General features: G+C 45.3%; 1 protein-coding gene across 1 annotated transcript in view; it reads left to right on the top strand.

Moving 5' to 3' along the window:
• CCDC136 (coiled-coil domain containing 136) overlaps positions 1-24,214 on the top strand; it is a 163,785-nt gene extending 139,571 nt beyond the window's left edge. Inside the window, exon 8 of the mRNA XM_078656185.1 lies at positions 23,798-24,214. Coding sequence (XP_078512311.1) covers positions 23,798-23,890 — 93 coding nt within the window. The 3' untranslated portion in view covers positions 23,891-24,214. The remainder of the gene's footprint in view (positions 1-23,797) is intronic.
• Positions 24,215-25,501: the final 1,287 nt, after the last annotated feature.

The raw sequence follows: 25,501 nt of genomic DNA, 5'->3' as shown, positions 1-25,501 counted from the left end.
AAGCTATCCTGGAACCATCACAGCCATCTGTTTTGAAGAGCTTATCCATTCAGTTCTATTCTATGATCCTTGTAGAGCGCATGGCTACCCCTAGGCCTCCCAGCGGTAGGAACAGTCATCATAGTCGCCAGACGCTGCAGCAGGGAAAGTCAGTACCTGAAGAGCCAGGTTTTCCTGGCATTGCAAAAGGAAAGCTTGTTATTCAGCTGACGCAGTTCAAAAGGAAGGGCGTTCCAGAGTCAAGGAGCCAGATGGGAGAATGAACAGCCAGCCCAATGAGATCTAAGCGACCTCCCAGAGGTATAAGGAGTGGCTAATGACTTTAACAAAATGGGACCTTTATAATAAAGTGACCTGTGCATAATACAGAGAGCCTCGAACTGCATTCGCCGTTCCACTGGGAGTCAATGCAGCTCTTTCAAGGCAGTTTTTGCTGATTGCGGCCTTGATAGATTCATCAGAAGCAGGTCAGCTGCATTCTGAATGACCTGCAACTTTTGATCACGTATCACCTTCACAATGGAGAAGAATGAGACTGCATCATACCCGACCCTCTCCATACCCACGGGGTGCCTTAACACGGCTCTGTGGCCATCACTGGAAGTCTTAAGGATACTTGCTATTGATTTCTGGCTTAGGATCCCATTACAATGGCTGGATGTGATTGTCCTGACTCTGCAGTGATTGGGATTATCTTTCTAGAAAAAATGATACTACCAGTAAACTCATGTCAGAACAGCATTGTTAAGACCAGATGGCAATTGTCAACCGGCCATGCAACTTCTTGGCGCCCGTTATGTTTCCCACAACCTGGGTGTCCCAAATACCTGAACATTTTTACCACAATCGGTTACTTTTGTGATACAGGCCAGTTACATCCTGATCACTTAGGAGGACTATTAAGAGGGAAGTTAGACCCTAGCTATTCCCTGTCCCCTTCACAGTGCAGCGAATCCTGTACTTTTGGACTCCAGTGAAGGACTAGTATCACCAACTGCGCACTGTAGAAATCACCTCAAAAAGACCTTTAGAAGCACCTATAAAAAAATATTTTCAGGGTGGACACTTGACCAATAAATCTAGCAGTTATTGCAGGGGTGTAGCTTAGTAAATATTATTGGGGGCAGGGCTGGACTGGGAACCAAAACCGGCCCGGCAAAGTGCTCGGCCAGCCCCCCCTGGGAGGGGGGGGGTTGGGGGTGCGACCGAGCTCTTTGCCGGGGCCGTTTTTCGATTTTGCTGCAGGGCTGAATTTGCAGCTATGCTGCATAAACGGCCCTGTAAGAAAAACGGCACCCAGGGGCCCAAAACTGGCCCCACCCTTGCGGCACACCAGGGGATTGCCTGGTGCCCGCAACGGCCAGTCCGGCCCTGATTGGGGGCATGAATGCCTGAGATTTCTCAATGAGCCACACTGCACCATTTATAGTTTGCATCCTGGTTTGCTAAAGATAATTGGGAGACATTCAGAAAGTTAACCTAGGAATGCATTTCACTCGTTGCTTACCATTGGCTTTGTGGTTTGTAACTTACATTTTCTGGCTTGCTATATGCTGCTTTATTTGCTTTTGGCTCAATGCAATCCCGCTCAAATTCGTCCCTCCCGTAGCCAAAACCTTGTTTACTATATTCTTCCATGAACTTACTTTTTGTAAACAGGCCTTTAACTCTTGTTCTTATCTTGTCACATTTGCTGTGCCTTCAAAGACAGAGATCAAATGTCAGACTGCGTCTGCGTCTTGCAGGGAATTTGGTGTTTATTTTTCCTGCCTAACTTCAAAGTAAGAGGATGTATATGACATTTCCACACATTATCGTTTTTTGCGCTGTATAGTTTTATTAGTTTTATCAATAAAACTCTATGGGAGTGCAAATGTAATGGTCATTTTAATTGAAGATGTGTTGTCTGTAATGGACGTAGGCTACCATACCAAGCATACTCCACTTTGCCCCACTCCAATCTTCTCTGCACCACTCCACCATTCCACTCCACACTGCATCACTGCACTCTTCTCTGCACTGTTTCACTCTACACCTCTCTACTCAACACCGCTCCACTCAAACTCCAAGCCAATGCACTCAACCTCACACTACTCTGCAATACATCACTCCACTCTTCGCCACTACACTCTACACTACTCTGTGCCTCTCTGTGCCACTGCACTCTACGCCAATGCACTCTACTCTGTACCACTCTGCTGTGCACCAGTGCACTCTATGCCAATCCCCTCTATGTCACTCTAATTTTCTCTGCAATACTGCACTCTACTCTGAAACAATGTACTCTACGCCACTGCACTCAGCACCATGGCACTCAGGGCCACTCCAATTTACTCCGCACCACTTTACGCCACTATACTCTATGCCACTGCGCTCTACGCCACTCTATTCTACTCTGCGACACTACACTCTACGCCACTGCCTTGCCTGGTGTCCCCACTTGTGACCGCACCCTTGACCAAATCCTCTCTGTTTTTAACTTGGGTGGTTATGAGCAGAAAGAGCAGTCCGGTCTCTCCCTTTCCAGCCTGCTTTTTACTTTAAAAAGGCCACAAGGGGAGACTCATGGTCATGTTCTTTAGCCCACCACGCTACCGCTTCATGGAAGGAGAGGAGGAGAATCGAGGAGAGCGGAGTTACGGTGGTCCATGTTGAGGGCAGCTGTATTCGTTGTGCTACTTTCATGTTGGCGGTGAGTTTGAAGTGTATGAGCACCCTTACATTACTTGCCTGAAATGTCCTGGAACCAATACTTAATTCCATGAACATTGCAAACTGGTGTGCCTACTAGAATGCTTGTGACAACCCTGTATTGTCTCCTCTGCCTGTTGCTGGCAAGGACACAGCAATAAACTCGCCTCTAGAATATACATACCGGCTACCCGGGGAGTCGCGTGGAGAGGTGGTGACTACAAGGGTGGTTATTGGAGGGTTGTGGGCCCTTAGAAGCTCTAGCAGTAGTAAGCTGACCGGATGGCAGCACCAGTAAGGTGATAGCCAGTATTAAGGGCGGATATCTCGAGCCAAAGACACAAGGATTCAAGAACCCGCTTGGCCCACTGGGCCGCTGTTTGGCAAAATTACTGAGTTCTAGAGTTACTACTACTTGTTGTACTCTGAAGTCGACTGCTAAATGACCAATAAATTGAGGAGCGCAATGACAGCCAGGAAGAAATGTACTAATGGAAAACCGATGGCACAGAGATGCTCCCTGAGAGTGTACATCAAACTGCGGATGACCCCACCAAAGGGGAAGAAGATCCATCAGAGAGTGTCAACAATAGTGTCCCAGCAAATGTTCCCTATTAAAATGTCCTCTGATCAGCAGGTGTCTACTGTCGAACCCCTGGCAGGTTCCATACCTTCTACTAAGATAATTATGAACTTCTTTCAGAGGATTAAGATGAAGTGGCTTCTCAAAATCATGCTGGTTTGAGCAGCGAAACCCATCACAGTACACCAATTGACAGAGTTAATGGGCGCATTTTGATGGTGTGCGAGTCGCATGACAAAGTTGAAAATACAGTTGGAAACACAAACAGAGATCGGTATAATACAAGCGGAGTTATTGAAAATTTATAGGTGACTAGCAGACCAAGAGGCGGAACAGGCAAAGTTTACGCCTATACCCCAAAGAAGCCCATAATTTTAAACAAGGCTCAAAATCGTTGCGTAGCCAAGAACTCCATGGCCATAACTGAATTGCACAAAGTTATCAGAGGCCTACTTCTGGGTGCTATCTATCCAATCTCGTTTGACTATACCCTCCCCTTCGGGAAGATGGCCAAAGCGAGGTCTGATAACACAGTTGGAGAATCAGAACATGAGGAACATGACAAGCCAGGCAAGCACCCCTTAGAGAGTAGTAAAACTACTAGAGAGGGGTTAGACCAAAATTACTTGTTTTTATGTCCATACCTGCTCACACCTATGTGGTGGCAATAACCAAAGGCCAGATAGTAGCCAAAAACTGATCATCTCTGAAGCCTTAAATGCAGTACAAAGAGTTTTGACATCTATTCTCCGGATAATAGAGAAATCACTGGGAGGATCAGATCATATATCCTCTCGGCTGACTTCGATACTGCAAACTTTAATATTGCCAAGGCAAAAGATCGGCTTAGCCTCACAGGTATCAACATGTCTAACTACACCGAGTGCAGGAGCGAGGCAGAAGCGATCGATCAGCTACATAACGAACATATCCAGTTCAGCAGCAGACGAATGACTACATATGCCCGTTCTAAACAAGTTTTAAAAATATCTGAGATACACTACAAGTGGGCAGTTGCCTGACAACTAAACAACCAAGGAACCCCATCAAAAGGAGCTTTTGGTTACAAGAGAGAGAAGGGCACCAAGGACTATATGTGTAGCACCAAAAGAGGGAGACCTTAAGGAGACCCCATTTTTTGAGCGCCCACAATACGGCACCAAGGATACGGTATATTCATCCGTTCCCTGAAACCCCAGAAACAAGAAGTCCTGAGGAAGGTGCTACGATATCAAGTGACAAGCACCGAAACGCGTCGACGCACTGTTTTGATCCAAAAGAATCCAACCAGGGCCAGATTGAGCTTCAGATGGGCATTAGGTCTCTCCACTAAAGCTAGAGAGTATTTAAACCGTCTATGGCCATTGGATCTTGTCAAATATAGTGGCAGAAATATTAAGTGGGCCACTTAGATATGAGGGGTTTATTGTAAATTTGCTTTGTTTGTTGTTTACTGTGAATATATCTTGATTGCTTTTCCATTTATTGTGTATCTTGATTGATTTTCCATTTATTGTGTATCATAATATTGTGGTGATGTAACATTGTTTAATAATTATTCTTAACCCACCGGGATATGTTATCTTGGTTTTTAATTATTTTGGATGAATTTTATCTTGTTTTTATTGTCTATTTGTATACAATTCGAATAAATCTAGATTGTTTAGCAAGACTATTTCTTTGTGGAAATCCATCCTTATGCTTGTCTGAATACCTATGATATACTGTGACCTCTCCTTGTATTACAAGAAAGGTCTGTGTAAGAAGTAGACTATTCGACTCCAGGGATCCCCCCCTTGACTAACTAACTACACCCAAACACTTGAATCTAGTATCACCTATGATGTTAAAACACAACAAGTTAGGAAGTCAGGTCAACCCAAACATGACGGAACTATCATCTGTAGTAGCGAAACCTGTGGCAAAAGTCCAGAGGGAAACAATGAGAAGGGTGAAGGAGAAATTGTGTGCTGTGTAGCGTTTGTAACAATAGAGCCAAAGGCCTGAATCTAATGATGACAGGGAGACCAAGATGTACATGGGAGATCCGATAAATAGAGATGGTGGCCAAGGAAGCAATAAAAATAGAAGAAAAGGGAGAAAAAAGTCTAAAAGAAAATAATATACTCTTTGAAGCAGCTTTTTCTGATCTTGATATGGGTAAAGTGAAGCCCAAACCCAAAGGCAGTACAAGAATTGAAGTTATAGGGGACAGAGGCAATCAGGAATCAGTGCCTAATTACCCTATCTTCTAACCGAAGGTGCCGCAGAAAGTAGGAAGCCAAGTAAATATAATACAAGGAAGTGAAGTGGGAAAAGATGAATGAAGGGAACCAACAATAAAATCTGAAAAAGTAACACCTCCTTAGAAGGACGAAAAACGAGATCACTATTACGGAACCTATGTGAGAGGGAAGAAGCATCTAATAAGACACCACTGAAGATGTTGAAGCTACAAAGGCTGCCTACACAGCTACAAGGCGCCCAGAGACAGCTGGGGGGACACAATTATTAAATCCATTAGCCTCCCCCTTTGTGACAGGGAATGAGGCAGATAACGAAATTGCAACCAACTACTCCTGCTTGAGAAAAGTGCTCATGAATGATCTAGTATAACTACCTACCATTTGGAATTTATTGATCTCTTTCCCTATGTGGGCCTTAGCAACACCCTGAACAGATCTAGGCTGTTAGCTCTCTTTTATGCAATCCCGGTGCTAAGGATAGTGACTTCTAAGGACATAAACAGAGTTACGCTACAAGTCAACAAGTTATGCTTGGGTTGAATAATGTCCAAATAGAGAAAGTGGAGTTTGCAGCACTAAGTAGACTAGTCCTAATCCATCATGGAGAGTTCCATGTAATGGGGGGTAGATGTTCTCCTGTATCTTCATCCTATTAAGGACAAAAACCCACTATGGAATAAACAGCCATTAAGGGAGGGCTACTGGGGTGTCAGTTTCAAGTGAGCAGTGTCCTCAGCAGAGCAATAGAAAAAATAGCTGTATGGGTACTAAAGGATGCTAACTTGGAAAATCTTTGCATCACTGCCAGCGACCATTCATAGAGAATCACATTTTCAAGCATTGGAAAAAAGTCGGACCACTAGGATGTTATGATTTGTCATGGCTAGCCGTAGCCTTGGCAAGTGGCAGTAGAATCACAATGAAGGCGCAGTCTGACAAATTAATGAGGAGTAAAGTATGAACAGGTAACATAAAGGGTTTATCTGGGATCCGAGAGTATAAAGATTTAAATTGTGTCAATGAGGGGCGCCTAAACATTCTATCACGTAACATCGCTGGGATAGTCGGTAAATTGGAAGATGGGTATTGGATACAATTTGTTAATAATTATGCAATATGCTGCTTCCAGGAAACCTGGGTTCTGTCTGAAAGTAATGTAAATGGATTTATGGAACTCAATATACCTGCGAAATGTTCAGCAAAGAGGGGCCCAGCTGGAGGTCTATCCGTCTAGGTATCCTGTAAGTTAAGTTATAGGATGGAGCAACTGGGTGAGGCAAACCTTTCCTCTAAGGTGCTGTATGTGAGGCTTACAAATGTAAATCAGGAAGTTGGTGTTGAATGTATATATTCCCTATAGGTGGTCACCTGAGGTTCAAGCAATTGGGAAAATGTTCTTGACTACATTAGAGATGAATTTGACAGTTGAAGTAAAAGAGGAAGATGTAAAGTGTATAGGCGTTTGATATTAATCTGTGGGGACTTTGTTACGCAACCCTCAGACGCTATTGTCAATGAAGAGGTATTGCCAGAAGATTATTGCATAGGTATTCCCAAACCAGTCCTGAGCCTTACTAAAACATCTAAGAAAGGCAAGAGTTTCGCGTCATTCCTAATAAGCCAACGGCTGTGGCTCACTAATGGTCGCATTCCTACTGACTGTCCTGCAAAAATGACTCATGATAATGGTAGAAGGGAATCATTGATAGATTGTCATAGTCAACTTAGAATGCTGATATCATGTGCTTGACATAATAGTTATCAAAAGGGTAGAAAGTGATCATGATTAGGCATAGGTGGAGTCAGCGGATTCCCGCTAAGTGGAGCTCCGTGAAGTGCCGAAACAACTCCGCCGCCCTACATGGAGTTTACATGGAGTTCCTTGAGTGGGCAGAGTCATGAACTGTTGTTTTACTGTGACCTGGAGTGCTTCTCGTACATTGTGCTTTTTATTGGTGGTAGATATTGGTCTCAGGTGTGTTTTAATTTTGGCTAATGCCGCCTTGACAGACAGCCGTCCCTATCTGTGGTGTTCCGAATTTAAAATGACATACAGTGTATGCCTTGTACGAATGCTTTTAGCCAAATGACTAAATATTTAAATGCACATGTGCAGTTTTGCTTAAAATGTGATCCATCCTTTCTTGTGGTTTATTTCAGATGCACCCATTTGGGCTTGGCAATTGTACCTGAACTGCATGTATGCGGGCGGTGCCTGACGCCCGTTCATCGTGGGATGGCCCTTGTCTCTTCCACAATATTGCCCCATGGTTTAAAGTTTCATCCTGTCCCATCCCCATTCTCCACCACTGTATCTCGGGCTGCTGGCTGCCGTGCCTCCCCCGCCGGCTTTCTCCTAGTTCTCACAGTCGGCTGTCTATTGAGGCAGAGTATTTCTCTGGTGTGGCTTTTCTTGGCAGGAAGGAATTCTGTTTCCTTCACTTCTGCCCCCTCCTCTTTTCCTTCTCCCTCACAACAAATTATGTACAATGGCCGCTCCCAGTGAAAGGGCTCAGAAGGTGAGCACTTTCACTGATGAATTTCCAGTTTTGCTGGCTGTCTTAGACACTAGACCGTATATAATTTAATTTTGGTGGGTGAGCGCACCCGCACCAGTTATCTCTGCTCTTCTGACTGTTTTTTTTTTCCGAACTCCAAGCGAAGCTCGGAGTGGCAAAACTCCGCAAACCCCGCCCGCGGAGTGGAGTTTACCGCCCACCCCTAATCATGATACTATCGTAGTAAGTACTAGATTGAACAGCAGGTGGAAGCCCTATGCAAGTAGATATAATGGGGGGTGGAGTGTGGGCCAGAGATCCTTCTGGCTAACAACAGGAGAAGCATAAGATGGGATAAAAAGAAATATCTAAATGTGATCCCGTCATTTAAAGCTATTGTGGCAAAATATAGTGCTACCATCTTTAACTCTCCAATTAATAGTAAACATGATATTTTGTCCACATTTGGCTCCATGCTCCATGCTCAAAGAATTGAAATTGTTGTGGTCAAAACTGATGAACCCCAAAAGGTCAAAGCCACCATACGTAACTATTGCAGTTGGTATGATACTGATTGTCATAATATGGAGGGTAAAGTTTCACAAGCCTTAATACAGTGCTGCCTCAATATGCAGTGCAACCTGTTCTTCTGAACCTTTAGAAGAAAGTATAAATCCTTATTAAGAACAAAGAAGTTGGCAGGACAAAATGCGCTATGGGCAGAGCTGAGAGAAAGTACTTATACAAAACATACAAAATGGTTTTGGGAAGTGGTGACCCAAGTAGAGAGAGCATCAGTAAATAAGTAAGAGTGCCATATTGGCCCATGGTATGGGTGAAACATTTTGGGAACCTATACAAAGATGACATTATTGGTGCATGTAGTTTTCAGTTGCCCAGCAAGGATCATTCTATAATGACTGGTCTAGTACAAGAGGTAAAAAGGGCGCAGATCAGCATGAAAAAAACACATTGAGCACCGGGTCCAGATTTAGTGCCTATTGATCTCTACCTGGAAAATTCCCAGATCTCGGCTAGAGTTTTTACCAAGGTGTTCAATTCTTCTTTAGCCTGCAATAGTATCCCCCCTCCCTTTTTGGTGCTCAGCTATGTTAGTACCCGTATTCAAAAAGGGTAATCGGAGCTGTCCCTCCAATTACCGGTCAATCTCCCTCCTGGTCAGAGCTAGATAAATCTTTGGTAAAGTCATATTAAATCGACTGCACGGTTGGGTGAACATGGAAAACTTTCTAACCGAAGCTCAAGCTGGTTTTAGATCTAGGGTTGGGATTATGGACTAAGCAGTTCACCTATATATGATTTGCTGTGTGTATGTAGTCAAAAGGAAATCATTGTTATAGTACATTTTTGTTGATTTTAAATCAGCATTTGACCTTGTGGATCAAACACAGTTATGGAGATCACTAGTAAAGCAAGGGGCATGGACCACTATTGTGCAAGCAATAATGGCACTCCACACAAACAATACAGCTAGTCATGTATGGTCTGGGAGGTTAATGCAGCAAGACTGTCCTTGTCAAAAAAAGTGTGTGACAAGGCTCTGTGCTACCCTTCTACTTTAAATGATGTTGTAGTCCATCTAAAGGATGAACCTATTGATGCCCCTATAATTGCTGGACGTAAGGTCCCGATTTTGTTGTTTGTGGAAGATACAGTCTTTTTAGCTCAAACAGAATGTGCATTGCATAGACAGCTCAAAAGATTTGTCAACGACTGCCAAAAAAAGGTGCTGACCATCATTTGTAACAAGACAAAGTGCATGGTGTTAAAACCTCCTATGTTTTAACCCCTTGCGTGCTCTCGTCGGCCGTTGGCCGACGGCAGCACTACCTCCCTTGTGCTGCCATCGGCCAACGGCCGACGGAGCCCCGCCCACTCTTCAGAACGCCCACACCGCGGTGGAAAAACCACAGCGGTTAAGGCGTTAAAGAAGATTAATGGTAATCAATGAGCATATTGAGTGTGTCAAACAATAAATATGATTACTTGGGGATACGGTTTAGAGAACAACTAAGTTGGAGAGACCAGATACTGAAAGCTTGTACAGTTTTGACACAGTCCTCTGGGGCGGTCTTAAAATTTGACATAAGGCATGTGCACAAAGCATTAACACCATCCTTCAAATCAGTAGACAGAAATCAGTAGCGGCCGTGCTCTATGGGGCTGAGCTCTGGGTTTAGGGGAAATGTACGCCCCCTGAAGGTACTGGATAACAATTTGCTAAGGACACTGTCAAGATTGGGGCCTGGTACCCCCTATTAGCACTATTTGCAGAACTTGGTATTGTGCCAATTACAGAACAAGCAGCTTTAAAACCAGTGCTGCCTTGAATAAGGTTAGCGTGGAACGTAAAGGCAACAATTTTTCTAAATTCTCCTCCGGTTCCGGTGGCACGAGCCGGAAAGTTGGCAGACCCATGTGAAAAGTACATTGTATAGGCTGCAACTGGGGCACTTATGGACCGATCCAAGCTTAGTAGCAAGGGGCACTGCAGTCCTTGTAAAGAAGTGCTGCTATGCGCTAAGGTGGGAGGTGAAGCTCGCCTCAATACAGCCGGGCACAGTATTGGAGATTATTTCGAATAGGTAGCAAGCTGTATCCAGAATTGATTCATCCTGAGCAGAAAATTATGCTTTACATTAAGTTCAGATTGGGAATCCTCCCTACCAGAGAATATCTTGTTAAATGTGCATTGGTTGCTAAAGGACGAGAAGTTTGCGACTGTATGTTTGGGGGGAAAGGACAGTTTATTACACGTATTGCTTTTTTGCACAAAACACATACATGTGTACAAAAGATGGCTTCTGCCCTTGTTCGGATTGTATAAGAACAGATCCACTAAGTCTGTACTATCTTTCTGCCTTAGTACAGATGATCAACTTAATTTCAGTTCTGTAGCCCTGTTTCTATGGTCAGTTTGGCCATGCATGAAGGAGATGTTGGTGACAGTTGTCGCGCTAGAGACGAACTAGGGGAAGATGGGCAGACCTCAATGTATAGCAGTTGTAAATAAAGCACTAACAAAATACCATTTATCAGCATGAACTAACTTGCATGGTATTAGGTAGTTGCCTAATCGTTTACTGATCCAGCAGGGAGGTGCTTTTAAATTTGTTTACACCCTTGCCAAGCTGTGCTGAAATTATCACAGTAACAAGGCCAATCTACTTGTCGTAGTCTTAAGAGAAACTTTTACTGATGGTGGAAATATGTATCAATGGAAAGACAGGGGATTTATGTTTGTACAGTTTTTACATGTAAAATTGTGTTTTTGTAAATTGTAAATTTTAGATATAGACTAAATCATGTCATTTTATTTTAATATTTATGAAGCGCTTGCCCTTTGATAGGATGTTGGTTGTTCTATGGTGTTTTAAAAGTATGTATTATTGGTAATATTTAATGAATTAATTGTAAGGCTGACAGGCCAAACAATAAAGATTCACTTCTTGAGCATTTTGTATGCAAAACATGCTATGCATTACCTTCTTGACGAGTGACTCAAGATACACAATAGTCATGAGGGAATGGTACATTAATGACACAAAGAAAAGTATTGAAAGTACTGTGAAATTGTGTCACACTGGTAACACATGGGCGTTGTGTATGTGATTGCATATTTTGCATACCTTTTCCTCAATCATGATTTTATACTTGCAAGAGAAAGGTATGTCAAATTACACTAAAGTAAGAAAGCTTGGCAAAAGTCCTGATCTACATGCAAAAGCCTAACCTTCTTAAAACGAAGCGACTTTCATTTTTTATACTTTTTGCAAGAAATACACAAAGTTTGCTAGAGAAATTTGTTGCATTTTCAGACACCCCAGGCAAGGATGGGCAGGCTAATTATGGAGAGTATACTACACGCAGATCATCTCTTGAAACTATCAGCTGTAATAATGATGCTATTTTTTCATGTCTGTTTTTGATTACTCTTTATTGTTTTAAAATGTGTTACATCCTGTGCTTGTCATACGCAGTGGACTCCATTGAGTCACACTTCTTTAACACATTTGCACCAGGTTTGGCAGTATTCAGAGTGCCTGTAGCAACCACAACTAGGGATTTGCGAGTATTGAGTCCGGCAGTCGTTGACACAGACTGGCCTTTGCTCTTTGGGGTCTTCCAGCTTTTGTGTTGCCTGTTTCAGGGAGGGAAGGAAGGGGGATGTGCCTCCTACCAGGGAATCCTTCTGCAATACTCATGCCTACACTTCGATGTGCTCTGTGCTAAGGGAGTTTGTGTTTGTACGTCTTCATGGTGGTCTCGTGTCTGTTTTATTATTGAGTTCTTCCAGGAGAGTGTCCCATGTTCGCAGCCTCAGCTCTTCCTCCCCGTTGTACCTTTCCAGCCTGTGGTAATTCTACCCTATGCAGTGTGTACGCAACTTCTATGATCCTGTCCGTGAGCTTGTGTTTTTTGTGGCTTAACAATGCAGTCAATACCACTACTGTATTGTTACCATGATTTCCATTACAACGCAAGTCATTACAATTACTTGCATTAGGGAAGCACTGGACTTTGGAATAGTTTAAATTACTATTCCAACTCCAGTCGGTGTATCAGTAGGGAAGGTGTTGGCCTTAAAATCCAAGACCAGACCAACACCGCATTCTCTAAAGCAAGTCACTGTAATGACTTGCTTTGTATTGGAGTCGCAGTCGTGGTACTGTCGGCGTTGTAAAGGCACTACTATATAATGCCTGCGTTGTAATAGATGTTTCCTGTTTTCTCAGTCAATAATCCTAGCAGGGTAAATACATAGGAGACTGTTATGTCTTCTCTTGTACTCACCACTGAATTATAATATTCCATGAACCGTGTGTAGTCCCACATCATGTGGAAAAAGCCTGCTTCGCCAGTGTGACATGTCGGCCATTTAATATTTGCTTTTCGCGTTAGTTTGAAAATGTGTTTCAGGATAAATACGTTTGGTGCAGGTAGTTTTACTGGGTATATTTGAATCTTGGGTCCTGGTGGTGAATGATGCTTTTTCGTGCCTGAGCAGACATGGAGCTGTACTTTTACCAGAAGGGGTTAATCCGAGCTAGGAAAGCCCAGCTCCTTTCCCTGGCATGCTAGCAGACAGCCAGCAGAAGTATAGTGCCATTATTGGCAACATCCTCACCCACAGTCTGAGCATGCAAAGAGGCCGCCAGAGAGGTGAGGGGAGGTATAAGCACCCTCCCCCCGACCTCTGTCCGCCGGAAGTGACGTGCCTAGCGCACCAATGCGGAGGACTCCTACCTGAGTCCAACCCTTAGACCAGTAGGGGTGGCGCTTGTGCCCAAATGGCACTAAAGGGCCGCCCTTTTAGGTGGCCCCCTTTGGGGGAAGTGTGTGTTTCTCCATTACTCTACCACTAGTAGGCAAGGAAGCTCAAAGGGTTATTCCCAGAGTTCACTTGGGTGCGGCCGTAAACTGAAAGATTCGCGGATGAAAGGAAATGAAATACCAGTATTTGTAAAGCGCACAGCTACCTCCGAAGTGGTGTCCCGGCGCTAGGGGCCCTCGGGAAGATTAGCAAGCTATTGCCCAGAGTCACATGGTGCTGGGCTAACCTGACGCCGGCGCCAGGGATCGACCCGTGAACCCCGTAGTCCGTAGTCAGGCACCCTGGCAATAGAAAACTTAGAGCTGTTTGGAAAGTCGCCCCCAGACTACCGAAAGCGCTGTGATGCCAAACTAATGGACGGTTGTGTGCTATACAAGTGCCTAATTACAACGACTCTGGTGATAGAGCTCGATAAAAGGTAGAGTCACAACCCGCAGCCATTCCCCACGCTCTCGTTTCTGGGGTTGGGTGACAGCTCTGTCTCCTGTTGGATACTGTGGTGGCTGGGAGCCTGTCAATCATGGCTGACTCATTCCTCCAGAATCGTGTCTGACTAAGTCCTTGGGGGACCGAGAGCTTGCCTGGCTGACTGCATCACGCATCCCGGGACTCCCCTGCTGCTGATGGAGTCACACTCGGCAGCAGCCGCAGCGTGGAGCCGCAAAGGGCGTCCCCTATAGGATCCAGGCCATCATTTACCTGGCAGTGTTTTTACTCACCAGGCGATTGGCTTCGGGATAAATTAAACAATCCCTATCTTCTGGAATTACGGCAGTCTTTACATTCTTCCATATTTACCCACACACCTGGCACTATGCACCACAGGTTAGCCCCCCACACATGTGCCATGTGTTATCTAAGGCAGATGTACTCGTTAAAAAAAATGGTCCCTTATGGCACCCGACAACCATGTGAATTGTGTTTTCACCCAGGAGTATACAGAACTGTATACTCTGTGTGTCGCACAGTGATAATTTGGTCCCAATTTCTCAATTCAGATGTTTCAAGGGCTGAATATGTAGTCAGAACAAATGCGGTGATGTTTTAAAAGTGGGTTGTGAGTGTCATCTCCGGCCCTACTTTGAACTTTGTATCTTAATATTTAAATATTTACATTTGTGCTTATTTGAAAATGCCAAGTGACATGATATACCTAAGTGCAAATAAGTATCCTTTAATAGGTGCTTCGTGCAAAAAGAGAAAACCAGAGCTTAATTTGTAAAAAAAATAAACAAGTGCCAGGGAGTAGCCCCCTGCAGAAAACACTGGGCACCTGGGATTGGCCAGGTGGGATCCACCCCTAGATAATGCTCTGCCCAAATCATAACCAGGCCCTAAAAATAGGGCAGCCATGCCGCTCAGTGTTAGTACAACCCATTATCCGTGCAGCATCCTTCCTGAGAATTACAATGTCAAGTGACATTAAAACTATTCCAGCCATACTCACTTGTTGCAGTAATAATATAGTAGCCACTCTATGAGCTCCTGAAGTACTTTTCACCGAAGCAGCTTATCAATTGCTTGACATCACAACCTACTGTTCCCTGTGAGGGAAGGTGCTGGCATGGGACCGAATTCTGCACAGAGGTCCTGTGGTGCAGGGTGGAAAGAACTCGGCCCTCCCTGCGCAGTGCGCCAACACAGGCCCCAGGTCAGAAGCAGGATGCCAACAACTCTATGGAAGTTGTAGATAGAGCTGGTAACAAACACACATCTTCTTCACCTAAAATGTTCAGCAGTTATACACTATGAATGACAAACTGATGTCAGCCTACTTCAGAGCAATGCTTAGGTGCATTGATGTATCGCTTTCCTCTGAACAAACTCAGGAGCTCATTGGCTCGGAGAAGCTCAATACTTCATTAGAAGTCATATCAAGTGCCTTATTCACTAATGGTGCTGGTACCAATGCTTTACCCAGTGAATGCTGTCAGCTTAAAAAAGAATCAGTCTAATTTAAGACATCATGCATGGGGCCCTCATCATGCCAACTACCTTGAACAATGTGTTTTCTGGAAAAAAGTTAAGCCCAATTGACCAATATAATTACGCAATGCGGACAACAGGATATATACCAGATTACTAGCCAACTAATTAGGTAAGATTATGGAAGCATTACTCATCCTGGCAACATTGATTTGCCAAGGCAAAGACCTCACAGGCGACACCAACTTAACCAACTCGGTCCAAACAACTCAACTCCCAATAACACTGATTGACTTAGATGCCAAAAAGGTCTTCAACTGGGTGGAGTGGATATTCCTGTTGGCCACGATGAGACGGTGGGTTTCTTAGCACAGTTCGTTAGATGGACCGAAGCCCTTTATCACTCCCCCTGCACAATATTTACAACCAACATTTTCTTGTGCTCACAACTGGGCTGGCAAGTGCTTCCTTTTCTTTATGAAACTCTTTCCAATTTGTCTATCCTAACATCCCCTTCAACAGTACTTTTCAAAGGGACTTCCAAAGTTTTGTCTTAGTTCGACAATGTTCGAATTACTAATGCAGGCTTTTCGCAATCTCTCCCAGCCATCAAATATCAAACTTGCGATTTCTGCTGTTTCTCAGCATATAAACTTAACAAAGAAAGGGCCCTGATTCTTCCTATTAGACTCAGAAATATTTCAGGATCTTTAATCATACCTCAACTCACATATTTAGGGATCCGGCTATCGCCAAGGTGTTTTAAATTCAGAGCCCTAAATTATGAACCTGTAATCTAAGATATGACCCACTTAAAGAAATTGGGAAATCTTTCTCTATCAGTGATTAGTTAATTAAACCTTTCAAAAATGGTACTCCTCCCAAGATTGCCTTCTTTTTTTGTGCCCTATTTGTGTGTCCTTCACTCGCCTTCCTTTAAAAGGATTGAAGTAGACATCTCATCCTTTATTTTGATGCATGAATAAGCACTGTACACACCGTGCTTTTACAATTGCTGGTTGGGGAAGAGGGCTGGACACTCCCCAACTTAGGGCTATATTACAGGGTTTCCTTAGCCAAAAATAATACAAGACGATCGCTCATGTAATTTCTCCTTCATGAACATATACTAAAAATCTCCCTTTCCCAACTGTATCTTTTTGGTTATACTAACCCTCGGTTCCACGTCAAGAATGTTGTATTTAAGGGACTTGCCGATCTGTGCCATGTATGGCATGAACTGAACCAGTGACAAAGAATTCCATTCTTTCAAGGCCTTATACATATCAAGAATAAACCTCAATTTACAAAGATCTTTGAGATAGCTACACATTCGCATTGTGCAAAATCAGACCTGCAATTACACCATCGGCTATATGACCAAGGCGTTGTAAGGCGTTTCAGAATCTTTCTAGTGAATTTACGATCCCACTCAACAAATTCTTTATATGTTTACAGAACTGTGAATTCCTCACCAAAACTTGAGCACAAACCAGCTATTATCACGAGACATCCGGCTGATCATATACAAACCTCCACAGCTCAGAATATGGGTACTACCTGGCATTCTCTAGTAGCGGAGAGTATTAGAATGCTCTGTTGATCGTGAAATGGTCAGGCCAGCTAAATATGAAAACTAGCCTAGATCATTTTTCTAAATTGTGTGACAAGGTTTTCCGAATTACTATCTCACAACAAGGTCTCTATTGGAGGAATTATTACCATCCACTGTACCACTCCACTATATAATACTCACAAAAGATAACCGGATGGTATCTTAACTAGAATGTGAATATGAATGTGTCTACAAAAGCATTTGCTTTTTAAAGACAAGAACCTTCACTCACCCTTGGGTGACATGCTTCATCATTGGCTTCCCTCTTGCACACAGTGCCCCCAAGGTGCACAGTGTGGGCTGCAACTCTTCCTCAGGAGAAGAGCGTGAGGTGTTTTACACTCCAATGTTTTACGTGAGTGAGGGGCAGAGTGCAAAACTAATATCAAAAGTGAGTTAAAACTATCTCAAAAGGGGAAAATTATGTTTAATGAGTATCCCCTATGGATAGCATTAAAAACAGTGTGAGCGATAGGGGTAAATGTGTTCCCTATTTGATTAGGTTAACATGTTTCTGCCCAGATGACCAGAAGTTTGTGGTATTCTTCAGGATCAACGTCATGTCACTCTGCTAACAATGTGATGAAAGAAAAAAGAAGAAAGAAAAGCCATACTTATTTCTATGGATGTTTCCAGAACCAACTTCAGTCTGGTCTGTTTTCAATATCAGACCAATTGTCTGCCTCTACCTTTAGCCGGTCCTCTATATATGTATCACCAGGACCGGTTGTCCCGGCATTTACTGTCTATGTATAGAGGCCGAAGGTTTTCCGAATACCAGCCTATACAAGCATCAGCTCCATGAATACAAAATATTATTATATTTTTATTTCCTCCCTGCAAAGATCCTTAAGATGTTCCTGAGTTCACATTCAGCGATCCTTAAGATGTTCCTGAGTTCACATTCAGCTTGGCAACGTCCAAGATCCTAGCTCTATGCTGCTATGCAGGTGAACCTTTTCCTTGGTTTTAAACATATACTTGAAAACAGTTTCGAACAAAATTGCCATTATTGTTGGTTCGCCTATCAAATTCGATCCAAAATGGGTGATGATGATGGGGGTCACCAACAATCAGAAACATGATTTCACACATTTGGTTAATCTAACTACACTCTAATGGGGAGACACTCATTAGCCTGACATAAATATTTGGCTGCGGCAAGATTTAGAACGTTATTATTATGAAGAAAGACATTATAAGAGTAATAAACAATGATGCACCCCTGAGGGAAATGTAATTAAGACAAATTAGTAAAACTCATTTGAATGTAACATGCGAGGGGGCAGACGCTAATGATCTTTAAATTGTTCTTCCTTAAGAAAACTTGATACAAATGATGTATCGCGATGATACGCAAGATAATGTCATTGAACTCTGTCATATATACAGAGGACTGTGCAACTAACCAATACCACATTGCTTTCTTCTAGCTCCCTGCCCCATATCCTCATTTTCTTTCCACAGCCACCTGTATTTAACTTGCAATTAATCAACTTATTTACTTTAAGGATTAAGTTTAACCTGAATTATGATAATAATTTGCTTACTGCTCAGAACAAATGTGAGGTCTCCTGATACCTTCATCAACCCCAAACGAAGTCATTTTTTTTTTTAAAACATAATTTTTATTGCAGGGTTATGATTCATACGTTGCAGTCATACATGCATTACAGCCTTGATCTTTGTTCGAATCGATCAGTATTCGGTTCTTTACACAGCCTTAGTGCCCACAACCCAGAGGTCGGGCGCGTCGTATCAGAAGGCGTCGTATGCAACATATCAAGACACGTGTGCTCCAGTTGTCGCAAGTAATCCACATGTCTGCGTTTGGTGTTCTCCCCCTTTCCCTTCTATTTTCTATTAAAAACTATTCCCAACTAACCCCCCCCCCTAACCCCCACCACTCCTGCTCAGAGCTGTACAGTGTATATTCATTGTTGGTATCAGGAATTATCAGTAATCTAGGAATGTGATGCGCCTGGTGTGTGTTGTGGATTAACCTCATCTGGGACTTGTTGCTCTTCAGTGTCTTGTAGAGTACTATCTCGCAGCGCCTGCACTAGTGTTTCCCAAGCCGTCGCTGCTGCCATTGCTCTATCGTCTAGTTTTTGACGTGCCATTTGATATCGTAGTGTGCTTTCGGCAGCCGCCCATTTCAGGAGTTCGTTCACCCATCTCTTGTGTGTAGGGCCTATTCTCGCTTTCCAGAGCCTCGTGATTTCCCTTTTGGCCAATATAAGACCCATGCCAATAAATGTACTGGTAACTCTATGCTTAGGAGCATGTGGGAACCAATGCAGTACACTGACGGCTATGTCAAATTGCAGACCCCTCTCGGTCACTTCATTAAGCGTACTGCCTATTGCTCGCCAGTATTCTCCCACGTCAGGGCAGGACCAGAACATGTGCTCCATCTCCGCCCCCTCTGTGTTGCATCTAGGGCACACCGCCTCCGTCCCTCCAAAATATTTTTTAATCTTTCCAGGTGTCAGGTAAGCCCGGTGTAGGATATAAAAGTGTATCTGTTGGAAGCGCGCATTTCTCGTGCTTTTCCTTGCCCTCCGCATTATCTGTGCCCATGCTATGTCTGGAATCTCTTGGTTCAAGTCAGTTTCCCATTTGGCCTTCAGCGCGGCTAGGGGCGGCAAATTTTCCCTTAGCATCCTGGAGTAGAGGCATGTTACCGCCTTATACGTTCCTGCCGCCATCATAGCGTACTGGCACGCTATTGTCGTCGTGGGTTCCGAGAGGCCCCCTCCCCAATATGCCTGCATGGCTCTGATCACCGCTGCGTGCAGGAGGTAGCCTCCCCTCGGAAAATCAAACCTTTCATGCAGTGCTTGATACGGTAGAAGTACTCCGTTCTCATATAGATCTCCTAAGACCTGCAGACCCGCATCTTCCCAGGACTGTAGCTGTGACCAGTCACCTCCGTGTGGGAGCGCTGTTATCATCCCCAATGGTATTTCAGGTGCGTAAGGATGCTTAACTCCCGCTCTTCGCTGGGTCCGATTCCAACATTGCCTAAACGTACGTTCTTCAAGGGTTAGGTCGCTCAAGGTTAGCCTCTGTTGCAAGGCAATGTAGGCGAGTACGTGTCTCGGCGTGCCTCTCTTGTTCCGAGCCTCGGTATACCCTTGCCACTTCTTGCGTGTAAAGTTGCAGTTGGGCCGCGAGGTAGTAAAGTTCGAAATCCGGCACTGCCAGACCTCCCTCGTCCTTTGGGCGGCGGAGTGTTTTAAGCGCCACCCTGCACCTTCCCGATCCCCATAGGAATGATGTCATTTGCGATGTTAAGCTCCGGAAAACGGGGTTGGGGATCCATACGGGGAGCGTGCGAAAATAGTAAAGCAGACGGGGAGCACAATCATTTTTAGCAATGATATGCGGCCTGTCACCGAAAGCGGTAGAGTGGACCAAAATGCCATGCTTCCCTTCAAAGCCCGCATGCATCTGCCTATGTTGCCGTCTAGCAAATCTGTTGCCGTGTGGTATATGTAAACTCCCAAGTATTTCACGCATGTGGGCTCCCATGTCAACAAAGGGCAGTGGGGAGGCCGCGACCCTCCCCTCTTCACGGGAAACAAACATGTTTTGGACCAATTCACTATCAGGCCCGAAATCTCCCCAAATCGCGCGAGGAGCCCGTCCGCCCTATTCAGCGCCTCGTCCGCATCTTCTAGAAATAGTAAAAGGTCGTCTGCATATAGGGAGACGAAATGCCTCTCTCCTCTACTAACTATCCCCTTGTAATGTTTTCCCGTCCGTATTTCAGCTGCAAGTCGTTCCATCGCTAAGGCAAATAGCAGGGGGGATAAGGAGCAGCCTTGCCGTGTTCCTCTTTCCACCGGGTATTGCCGTGAGATGATGGGCCCTACCCGTACTCTGGCCACCGCCGATGTGTACAATACATTGGTCCACCTAATATATCCTTCCCCGAGCCCAAAGCATTCCATGACCTCGTACAGGTATTTCCATTCTAGACTATCGAACGCTTTCTCGATATCTATGGACAGAATCATAGGTGCCTGCCCCTCTGGGTGGGCATCATCTAGGAGTCTCGTAAGCCGTCTGATGTTTGTAGTTGTGTTGCGTGTAGGTATGAACCCAGACTGGTCCTTGTGGACCAGGCCAGTCATGTGTTGCAATAGTCTGGCAGCCAGTATACTACTCAGTATTTTGTAGTCCGTGGTGAGCATAGACAATGGTCGATAGGAGGCCACGCATTGGCTCTCCCTACCTGGTTTGACAACGGAATCACCAAGGCCTCCCGCATAGATTGGGGCAAGCGGCCCGCCGTCCTAGCCTCATTATATACTATTTGGAGTCGCGGAGCTAGCAGGTCCAGGTATTTACTATAGAATTCGATGGGCAAGCCATCAGTGCCCGGCGTTTTATTGCGGGCCATCCTTCGTACGGCCCCTCTGATCTCGCTCAGCTCAATGTCCCTACCCAGGTCGTCCGCCTGCTCCCGGTTCAAAGATGGCAAGCGTAGACCCTCGAGGAAGGCCTCCACATCTTCCTCCTGCCCGTGCAGTGCACTCTTGTAAAGCGTCTCATAGTAGCCCTGGAATCTGTCGAGAATTCCTGCCTGGGTGTAGAGCACTTGGCCCTTGCCATCGTCCAGAGATAGGATCGAAGAGCTTCGCTTGGTGGGATTGGCCAGCCATGCCAGTAGTGTTCCAGCCTTATCACCCTCGGAGTGTGCCCTCGTTATATAGGCTTTATGGTCAAAACTACAGAGTCTCTCCACCTCTACCGCTACTGCCTCCCTAGCTGCACACATCGCTTCCTGGAGTTCTGGACGACCTGGGCGTCTCTTCTCCATCTCGCGCAGTTTGTCTTCCGCTTTAGCTAAGTCTGCCAGTAGCGCTCTACGCACTCCTGCATATTGGGTGATGCATTGGCCCCAGATGACTACCTTGAAGGCGTTCCACTCCGTTGCCCTGGATGCCGTGGTGCCATCATTTTCATCAAAATATTGTGTAATCCCTGTGTCCAGTGCTGCCTGCAACACTGGATCATCCAGTGTCTCCGGCCTCAGCCTCCACGTTGGAATACTCGAGGTGTCGGCCATCCAATCCAGCGTAATCAGCAATGGATTGTGATTGGAGATTGTTCTGGCTAGGTATTCCGTTTTCGTTACCGACGGTATGACAGATGGTGAGCACAGTATCGCATCCAACCGGACATGTAGGTCATGTAGGCCAGAGTAGTGCGATCAACCCCAAACGAAGTCATTAAACTGGTTGTATGACAGAGGCACTGATGGTTGAACCACGTTCCTCTACAACGATGTCCTAACCATGAATGCATCTAAACAACGCATTTCTTTACCACGCAATTTTGTAGTAAAGGCATTACTGGTAAAGGGATATGCCTAATAAAGATTACCCCTGCCCCCCCCACCCGACCCTAAGCCCCCAAATCCTCCCTTACCTCGCCCCTCCTGCCCTGAGGCCTAAAACCTACCCAGCCCTTCCCTTAAAACTACCATTTCCCATCCCACCCGCCCCAGGCCTAAAACCTGCCCCTACCGAAAACTACCCCGACCCGAACCCCCCCCTAAGCCCTAAAACACACTACTGCGCTGTCCTTAAAGTAACCCCTACCCCTTCCACTGTCCTGTTACCTAAAACCCTACCCCTATTAAATTAACTACCCCATCCCCCCTGCCCTGAGCCCTAAAGTGGACTCCCACCCATAAAAACAACACCCCCAACTCAGCCCCAGGCCTTAAAACTACCTTACCCCTGCCCACAGTCCTAAAACCATGCCCCTTTCCAAAAACTACTCCTACCCCCCTCCCCCGCTCTGAGCTGACCCCTACTCCTAAAAAGTCCCCCCACTCTGAGCCCTAAAGACCTGCCCAAAAACCACACTACCCCCCACCATAAACCGACCCCACCCCTAAAAACTATCCCCCCTAAACCAGGCCCCAGCCGCACTTACCTGTCAGCATCTGGAGCTTCCTCCCACCCTCCCCCTCCCGCCCATCTGAACACCAGACCGCTCTCTGCCTTTACCACACATATGCGTGGTTAAGGTAGATGCGTGGTTCAGGCAAGCGTGGTAACGCTTGCTGGGACACAGCGCGCGTGGCTCATCCCGCATTGTAAAGGCCGTTTCCCCATTAAACTGAGTTTTTGTGCGCTTGTGGCTAAGCAGTCATAGACAGGATGAAGTAAATCTTGCGGGCCTCTTAATGATGTTGCCTGGAGGGTTATGGTTTTGTGCTATGCTTTGGGAGATACAGCAAAGGGCATGAGGCGGGAGGTATTTTGAGGAGGGGAGGGAGGGGGTTCCCTTTTCTACGTGGTCCATTTCTGTGTTGACGTTCTATAAGAGGTGTGTGTTCTCTGTACTGGCCACAACTCTTGTATGTTGCAATCACTTACCTCGTGGGTCTGAGGTGTGTGTTCTTTGGTGTGGTCACACTGTTGTATTTTGCAATCACTTACCTCGTGGGTCTCTTATTAGGTGTCCAAGTTTGGTTCTAACTTAAAAATAATTTTCGGAGGGTGGTTTCTGTACAAATGTGTGAACCCCTCAATGTAACAAAGGTCCTGTGGGAAGCAAGGGGACCCGCCTGTGTTTGGTTTTAGCTTCACTGCTGACCGAGCTGTGACACACGTCATGCTGCCCCACCCCCTGCTGCCCTTTGACCTCTGCAGCCCCAGGGACAGGAGTTAAGCACACACAGACAGGTTCAGGCCCGGGGCTGCCTCACTCTATGTCGGGAGGGCCAGTTGGCCACAACACCTGCCTCTGCCCCCTCGGCGGCGGGGGTCAGGGCCGCCTGAGTAAACAGTGGGTGCTGGGGAGGTGCGGTGTATTTTGGGCCCTCTCTTACATGTGCTCTCTCACCTCTCTCCGCAGGGTCCCTCCGGAGCGTGGAGGCCGCTCGTGGTCCTCGCCATCGCCACAGCTGTTGTCATCCTGTACCCGGGCCTCAAAAAAGCGCTGGACTGAAGATCACCGAGGCCCTCTCAGCACCCCACGAGGTCTGCGCTTCTACAGACCCGCACCGACACACCGGCGTCTGCCGACGTCCAGATACGCACAGACATGCAACATGAGCAGACACACACCAAAGCAGAGACCCGCAGACCGGCAACGGCACAGCGACGTGCAATGATATACAGCTATTCACGGACACAAACATTAATGAACACAAAGACACAAACACACGCAGCGACTTTAGTGACACACACAGGGCGTGCACGGACACAGGTGTGCCCTGACAGACATGCACCAACTAAGAGTCTGCATTGGCACACACATATGCTCCGCATTGACACAAACATCCATGAACACAAAGACACAAATACACGCAGTGACTTTAGTGACACACACACGGCGTGCACGGACACGGGTGTGCCCTGACAGACATGCACCAACTAAGAGTCTGCATTGGCACACACATATGCTCCGCATTGACACAAACATCCATGAACACAAAGACACAAATACACGCAGTGACTTTAGTGACACACACACGGCGTGCACGGACACGGGTGTGCCCTGACAGACATGCACCAACTAAGAGTCTGCATTGACACACACATATGCTCCGCATTGACACACAGACGTGCAGGCATGATCCAGCACATACGATAAGTATGGCTGCATTCACCTGCACCCCCACACTGTCTTGCATTAACCTGCAGACATGCAACGAGGCCTGACTTGCACCTTCAGAGATGCACTAACACAGAGACGTCACTGGTTTATATAAATGCACTGACATGCAGTCATGCTTCGACCCAAAGGCCTACACTGACACACAAGCTTGCACTTCCAGGTCACAGGTACAGAGTAATGCATATGTCATCTGCGAACATGCTGCCTTGCCCTTGCAAAGAGTTATGGGTTAATACACAGATATTCGTGAACACTTGGCTGTGTATGGCCACAAAAATAATCACTGGCACACAGACACTGATACAAACATGCATCAATATACATTCACTGACACAGACATGCACTTTTATACATAAATGTTAACTGACATACATTGTAATGCAGGCAAGTGCTCATAGATACATCGCTACACACGTTGACCAGCAGATATGCATTCAGACATGCATTAACGCAGATACATGCATTCATGTATGCTTTAAACACACATTTAAACACAAATCAGAATTTACAAACGTGTTAAACACACTTAGACTTACATATATGTATCGCCACACAAACATGCATTTACCTATAAGCATACAATGGCAACAGAGATTCAGTGACAAACGCACAATGATGTAGCCATGCATTGACACATATACACACACACACTTCATCAACAGACATGCATTCACCCAGAGACTTGTATTCACACACTAGAATGTATTCACACCCATGTATTGCTAACTGCATTATGTACAAATATATATTAATGGACATGCATTTACAGTCAAATATTGACTTAAATGTATTGACATAAATATTTGCCCGTAAGATGTGTTGCTATTCACAGACATGAATTTACGTGTAGGTTCACAGCGTTAACCGTATTGACACAGAAACATAACTTAGTGAATGGACTGACGTGCAACTACCTGCGTATTGACAAAGGTGTTACTT

The sequence above is a fragment of the Lissotriton helveticus genome, chromosome 1_1 (assembly GCF_964261635.1).
Source record: "Lissotriton helveticus chromosome 1_1, aLisHel1.1, whole genome shotgun sequence".
Lineage (NCBI taxonomy): Eukaryota > Metazoa > Chordata > Amphibia > Caudata > Salamandridae > Lissotriton > Lissotriton helveticus.
The sequence above is the reverse complement of the archived record's forward strand: the minus strand, read 5'-3'. Positions and strand labels throughout refer to the sequence as shown.